General features: G+C 33.0%; 1 protein-coding gene across 1 annotated transcript; it reads right to left on the reverse strand.

Annotated features, from left to right (window-relative positions):
- Positions 1-442: 442 nt before the first annotated feature.
- On the reverse strand, positions 443-6,880 carry LOC145330838 (uncharacterized). Its single transcript, XM_080175502.1, has 5 exons — positions 6,689-6,880; positions 6,243-6,307; positions 5,078-5,245; positions 2,169-2,234; positions 443-549 (listed from the first exon to the last, which is right to left on the reverse strand). Exons 1-5 carry the CDS (start codon positions 6,871-6,873, stop codon positions 443-445), a joined length of 591 nt encoding a protein of 196 aa, XP_080031628.1. The 5' UTR covers positions 6,874-6,880.
- Positions 6,881-8,110: the final 1,230 nt, after the last annotated feature.

Raw genomic sequence — 8,110 nt, forward strand, 5'->3', positions numbered from 1 at the left:
TGTATATTTTTTTAAATGTCAATTTTCTTTATAAGTGACAGTTAACAGTAAATGTAATTCAGAAAACTAATCGATTAATTGTAGAAAGTTTGTTTTCATTGCTGTTTTTTCTTAATATAAAAAAAACTTTCACTGAGCTTGCAAAGTACAAACAGTACGGCTGTTTTAAAATATTTAAAATATCGAGGGAGGAAGGGGACAATGGGCTGTTTATTACACTAATCCCCAAAGCTTTAAGATAAAGTTTTCTTATTAGCGGACCAAACAACTTTGGGGACTTTTATTGAATTATGATTGGTTTGCATATTTAGTTCAGTGTCGACACTACAGAATTTTAATTTTAATCTACAGAATGGATAATTTTATGTATCGTCATTGAAGATGTACATAAATTTATCGGCCATTATCTTATTCTTTTAGATCCCTGCTTTATATAATAGATTTAAACTTTTATTATTCCTGTACTATATAAACTTATTTCTTCTTTTTCTGATGTTTTGTTTTCTATTTCTTCTTGCTCTTTTGATTCCTCTATGTTTGCATTTTCACCTAAATTTTAAGGAATTAATTTAAAATGGTGCTTTCCCTCATAGTGCCACTAGAGGCCTCTAAAGGGGGTAGCTGCTAGTTATATATATATATTTCAATTTTTTCTAAAAAAAAAATACATATATAATCAGTCCCTATTTTGTTAAGCCAGCGAATAAGAAAACTGTATCATAAAACTTTGGAGACTGGGGTAATATACCGCCCAATGTCCCCTTCCTCCCTGGGTAAAATTACCATCAAAAACTAAATTTGTAAACTACATTCGATTATGCACGCAAAACGTTTTAAAAATCCTCACCCCCCCCCCCTAAAATATAAAAGCTTTGACGTCCTTAAGGGTTTTATGGTTTCTTTTCGGTCAGAGGGATCATACCAAGAAATTATTATTTTTTACTCTGCTCTTTGATCTCTATTGATGTTAATTAAATTTGTTAATTCTAAGGATTATGAATATATTGAATTTATAAATATAAATTGAGATCTAAAGATTCAATTTCAATTATATCAAGAAATAATACTATCTCATTTTAAAAACATATTATATTGATATTTTAATTTTAAAAAATCACGCAACCTTTATAAGTATCTTTGTTCATATAGTCCCTTTCGTTTCTTCGTATTTTCACAGTAGGTTTTTTACTATTTCTTGCCCCTGCTGGGGCTCTAACCCTTCGGGGCCAATTGCCTAACACTGCGGGCCAATTACTTAACCCAATACAACCTAACCTAACCTAAAATAACCTATCAAAAGCCATGTTCAAAAAACGATGAATCGCCCCTTACGTGGCGTTGCCACGAAAGGGACCATATCCGTATCTTTTACTCCTTTTAATAGAATAAAAAAATAGTATTTGTGTGAAAAAAAAAACATTTTAAATAAGAAAGCCATAAAATGAAAAAGAACTATTTTATCTAAAAGGCTTTTAAAGGTACATTTTGAAAAGTGTAATAAGACATTATAAAAGTATTGAAATTATATCAAAAATATTTGAAGATTAATAGTTCTAATTGTTTAAAATTTTGGATGCTTTGCTACTTGTTTTATGATCTATGAAAGAACTGTAAAAACAAAGACGTGTATATCCAACAGTTGAATCATTGTTAATCAGTAAAAAAACATTTTGCCTTTTTAAAGTTTAACATATCAACCGGTTTAAAATTCTAATTATAGAACCTACTTTTGGAATCGACTTTTTAACCAAACTTTTTTAGCTCTATAAAGTGCAATTACAAATCCGCAATAAATTCTAATTTTTATTCACCTAATACTTTATGCTGTACGTTTCCAATATTGGACAATTTTTTTGCGTCAATAGTTCCTAATAATTTCCATGCCATACTTCTGACCTAGCAGCAGTAGGCTCAATTGATTTGGTCCAGATGAGTGCAGAAGGGGGGGGGTCACCCCTACACCCTTCTACAACCCCATTTATAGCAAAGGGGGGTGTTAAGGTAAAAAAAATCACACAACCCTTAAATTTAAGAGGTGTGTTGTAAAACACCCCCATAGATTTTGGTTGAAAGGGGGTGTCAAAATTTACGGGTGCACGCCACTGATTTGAACAAAGATTCCAACCAAGCCATTACTTATAGAGAGGTTACTAGACACTAAAATTTACCTTCTTTATATTTTGATTTGTTGTTATCATGTTGGAGATCTTGCTTAGAAATGGTTTCTGAAACTTCTGAAATAGAAAATTACATGAATGAATTACAGTGTATTGGGAATGCCAATGCAGGTTCCGGCAGACTTGGCCACTGCTTAGTTAAAGATTTGGAAAATGGGTCGCTCAGCTTCAGATTATTTAATAACAAACCAATACAAATCCCTTTATCAAAATCCATAAAAAAAAAATGGTTACTAAAATGTATAAAATATTGAAGTACCATTATATTGCAATACACAATAATCTATTCGTGTATCTATCTCACAAGCATAATTTAGATCTATATCAGTAAAACTTATTATATTATGTATGTACACACTTTCCCTCTCTTATTATAGCTTTTTTATTATCAACGTGTTTTGAATTGGTCGGTTAGTTTGTGGTTTGTCTGTCGTTCTTTTGATTATATATGTATACTAATTTCTTCGCCCCTAGCCTCTAGAGAGAGGGTGGCGGAAAATAGCCTAAAACCATCCCATACATCCCATCCCATAAAGTTTTTATGAAAGGTAAAATCCCATTCGAACCAGTAATTTCAGAGATCCTAAGCTTCGGACAAATTAACCCTACTACTTTATAGAATAGGATTCTAGCGGTTGCACCCATAGTCTATAGATGAATCTTTCTGAAGGTGTCATTCTTAAAGCTTCCATAAAATGGAGAACTCAATTAGTTTAGTAGTTAGCGAGATATGAACGGAAAACAAAGAACCTTACTACTTTAAACTGGAATAGTTGCTTCGTCTCTAGCATAAAGGGGAATTCAGAAAAATATCCCAAATGCATTTATGAAGCTTCCCTGAAAAGACAAACCAGTATTTTATGAGGTCTTTAACTTTAAAACTTTAGACAAAAAACCTTACTACTTTCAATATTGTAGTTTGTATCGACTTTATTGCATTAAATCAAAAATAGATGGTTGTATAACTAGGTGTGTGTATTCTCCCTAATTAATTTTTCCAGGGGGTGGATACACTCCCCTTCGGGACATTTCTGCAGCCTAAAATATTTTTGCATATATCCTATTATGTGGTAAGAGTTTTTGGTCTGAAGCAAAAGATTTCAATAACCACTGAACTGATTGAGTTTTTAGTGGTGAAAAAAAATTCTTTCACGCGCCATTCCCTATATCCCAAATTAAAAATTAACCCCCACACTTCCGTTCAAGATTATTTCTCCCAACCCCCACAAAAAAAATATAAATCTTGGACTTCCTTAATATAAGTTAAGTCATACATTTAAAGTACAAAATAGCCCTAAATAACTCAGTAACCTAGTTCACCTCTGGAAAGTTTAGGTCAACCTAAAGAAGCTTTAGGTTGATCGATTTTATAAAGGCATTTGTTAGTTGTACTATTTTAGGTTGACCCACAGAATAAATCGGTTGACCTCTATCTAAACGTTGTTTGTGAACTGGGCAAGTGTCTAAATAGTTATCTACTCTAAAACCTGAAATTATGAATTCTGCCCACAAATATCATTACCACTTTTTACACACATCATTAAGAACAGAGAATATGGGGGATATAGAAAAACGAAAAAAAGTATTTTGCTATAAATATTAGTTTTTAAGAATAGAATTTATGATTTAATTTTGTTTCGGAAAAGAGAAAAAATTAAATTGGAAAGATAAGTAACTGTTTTCAGTGATTTTTCTTGGGGTCTAACTAACACCCCACCATTACGGAGATCTTAAGCACCATACACCACAAGAACAAGGATAGAATACACACACATTAATATACTTAATTTAAACATGTTATTGTACTTTATTAAGCACTAGCGGCTTCGCCCCTAGCCTCTAGGGGCTTTGCCCCAAGAAAAAAAATAATTTTCTGCACCAGCACCAGCAGCACCAGCTGCACCAGCTGCACCAGCTCCAGCAGCTGCACCAGCTGCACCAGCAGCACCAGGAGTATTTTTTTGGGGGGGGTAAATTTTCATTTTTGGGGGGGTTGGGGGTGTCCCACCCCCCAAGAAAATAGCTTAAAACCACCACAGGACCGATAGGTATATACCCTGAAGAGTAGAATCCAATCGGTTCAGTGGTTACCGAGATCTTAAGCTTCAGACGGACAGACGGACAGACGGACAGACAGACGGACAGACATCGTTCTACTTTGTATTATAGATAAAAATCCAAATCAGATATTTAAATTTGCGAACTTTTTTTTAGCATCCATTATTCTTGAATTGGACTTGAATGACCAGTTTTAATTTGCAATAATTAAATGCATGCATAAATAAATATTTGCAACGCTGCTACTCTTTATGTAGGGTATGCTTGTATGTACTTCCATATGATTCACAAATAATAATATAATTACAACAGCGCAAACCGCCCCTCCTCTTTACTTTACTATCATCATTACAATTTGAATATAGGAAGGAAGTGTACAAGGGACTGTAAATTATGCTTGTACCCAACGTTTAAAGTAAGGGTACAGAGTTATGCTGATATTAAAATGCATCATACAAAACTATATATAAAAGTATGTCTGTTTTTTAAATGTAAATCTCGCTAACCGCTGAATCGATATGGTTCTCCTTTACAGTGAAGCTTCTCATAGGTCCAAGGAAGATTAGTAAGTGGGGAAGGGCACCTCAACCCTCTGAAGAGAAATGGTCCTTGGTAAATAATTACCACCCTCCCTAACCCTTATTTAAAACTTTTTCTTTTAAATTGAAATTAAAAGTAAGGGTAACCTTACCCCCCCCCCCTCTTCCCACACGTGCATATGAAGGCCTCTAGGGGCGTATCCGCTAGTCACATAAAATTAAGGACTGAAACCGTAGTGAAGAAACCTAAATTTAAACATACAGGCTCTGTCTAAATTTAAACGAAATTGCCAAAATACTCACCATTTTTTGATGAAGTAAGAATGAGATGATTCTTATCTATGTCAATATGATTGAGATTAGCAGTGATACTATTGTCATGTTGAGAGATATCAGTAAGATCAGCTATACTGCCCAGGGTATTATCAGTTAGGTCATCATCTCTATCAATGGGATTTTCCGATTTCTCTCCTTTAATATCAATGTTCTTTTTTTTTAAATGTTTGTTAATAAAAACAACAATAAAAATCTAAAAATCAAGTTGTTTCCAAAAAGACGTTCGTTTGTTCATATTCATTATTGTAATCTTTCTTATCATGAAAGGTTAAAGAACTGACAGACAAGCACTAAATTTAGAATAGTTATTTCTCGCATCGTATTATAAACGGCTTTCCGCGGATATAGAATGTACAATTATACGATTAAAACTAGTTTTTTTAGCCCCTAGGTGCCGAAGGCACCGGCTAAAAAAACTGGTTTTAATCTTATGATTGTACATTTCTATATTCGTAGAAAGCTGGATATAATACGATGCTAGACATAGTTTTTTCGTATGGATGAGAACCGGTTCCTATCCACCGGATTCGAATGAATACGAGAAAACCTTATAATCAAATCCATATTTTGAATATTCTATACGAAATTTTAGTCAATTCAGGTTGGTCTCGAAACCGATTATTATCTGCTGGATTAGAACCGGTTCTCTGTTATATTGAAAAATCATGTATAGCACCGTGTTATAGATAATTTTTTATGAATATTGAAATAAATATCATAAAATCAATACCAGTTTTAGTCCCGAGGGGCCTGGCCGAAGGTTTACTCTTATAATCTTTATTTTAATATAACCTGTCTATAATACGATGCTATAAATAACAATACTGTTAAAATAGATCATTATGTAAAATAAAATTATTATGCTGATACGTATAACATAAAGGTCAGATTTGATTAATGATTATAAAAAATATGTTAACAAACAAGGATGCCGACATGCATGAAAGCGAAGCACAACTAAATTTATTGTGTTATAAAAAAGCTTTGAATGGGCCTTAGGATGGTTTTGGGCTATTTTTTTAGATCTAAGCCTTAGAGTGGTACTAAGCTATTTTTCTGCCCTCTTGTCCCTTTAAAAAGAGCCCATAGATGAGAGCTCAACCGATGGTATTTGATTAAAGAGAACCATTGCCTAGTTTATTTTGAGCATACACGTTTTTTGTTTCCGTTTTCTCCGGGTTTACATTCAAGTTTAACCTAAATAATTAATATTAAGTTATAGATGTATAAATGTTTGTCCCTTAAAATCTTTTAATTGGCTTTGAAGGATATTTAACTGGCCATATATTTTGACTATATATTTTAGTATATTATTATAGTTGATTTGATTAACCAGCCGTTTCAGGGATCTTAAAAAAACACAAGGAATAGCAACAAAAAGCTATTTAGGAAAAACTGCGTAGATCCTGTGGAGTCTAGACATGAGTTCTAAAAATATTCACTTTATATTTATTAATTAGTTAATGACTTATTGCCAGTCTGACTGACAAACATACAGACTGAGAAATACTGGAATTATAAAGCTGTATCGCATCTATTAAACTAACTTGTCTAAGTTATAAATCTAATAATACGTACCCATTACCAAGTGTATAATTTTCTCTTTTATCCGAATAAATCAGAGCTTTTTCTACCACTTTTTCATGCATCCCGCTAGTAGCGGGGCTAGCAGCAGCGGCGGCGGGCATGACTGGCCGGTAATTGGCGAATTGTGGTGCTTTTTGTCCTGGTTTTTTGGTAACTTTGTTTGAGTGCACAATCATTGAGTTGTAATCTAATAAACAGGGATGTATATGTGTGCGATATAAGTCAAGTTTTCAGGGATAAGACAATGGACGATAAATTGATATACGTCCCTAATAATGATATACAAAATTACACCTTCTGTAGATTACAATTGGTGGTTGAAATGTTTGGACACGCAGCAAAATGAATCAACCAATCAAATTCAAGAAAAGTCTTCAAATATGTTAAGCCAACAAATAAGAAAACGTTACTATAAAACTTAGGGTCCCCTCTCTCTCTCTCTGGATAAAGGTAAATTTTTATTTCCAACGAATCGGTCCAAAACACTGTCAAATAAAAAATCCTAATTTCTGGAATTTAAACCTAACTTTGATGCAAAGACAAGAAAACAACGTCTAAATTATTAAAAGCGAAGATAATAAGTAAAACAATTTTTTTAAAACAAAAGTAAATTTTGTATTATGAACAATAATTGGCAGTTCTAATTTTTTGTACCTAAATATAATTTGAAACAGTCATTTATACGTAAATTATTCTGGCGGAAGGACTTACATACCCTAGCAATAGAGTAGCTACGCTTTTCTTAAAACATATACATCCCTTTTTTGTAATTAAGTGTTTGAGTGAGGTTTTGTTTAAAAGGGGTTGCTTGGTTAATTGGGTTAAACTGATTCAGGCTGGAAATTAGGTTCTTGTTCTAATATTTAAAAAGATTTTTACTTTTAATAAATCATTATTATTTGTTTTAGAGTTATATTATTATTAAAGTTAACATAAATAAAACAACCATCTTTGAACAAAAAAATGTATTTTTGAGGATATAGACGGGTTAAGGATTGACCCTGAGAATTAAAGATTACCGTAGGGGCCGAAAATATATTTTGTAAGTTTTAAATAAAGTGAGAAGGATGATTATTTGTCCACATGTAAGACAACTTCCATAATCAGCGAGAAAACATATACTTTTTGGTCAAAGAAAGTTGAACTTAAAAATGGCGGATAGAAATTAAAACGGTGGTTTCCCTCAAAGTTCCTGGCGACCACAGAACCCCCTCCCCCCACACTCTTTATCTTGAAAATAGTTTTAGGTGTTTTTGTGTTTCACTTTAGTTGTGTTAGGTTATATTTGGCACAATGTAGCCCTGCAGGTTTAGGGCCCCCAGCAGGAGTTAAGCACAAGAAAAAAAATACTCCTCCCTTTTTCAATTCATTTTCAAACAAGGAGAGGGTTTTGTGATCGTTACGCCCTTCAAA

Source organism: Acartia tonsa, chromosome 10 (genome assembly GCF_053477335.1).
Source record: "Acartia tonsa isolate MP-2025a chromosome 10, ASM5347733v1, whole genome shotgun sequence".
In the NCBI taxonomy this organism is placed as follows: Eukaryota; Metazoa; Arthropoda; class Copepoda; order Calanoida; family Acartiidae; genus Acartia; species Acartia tonsa.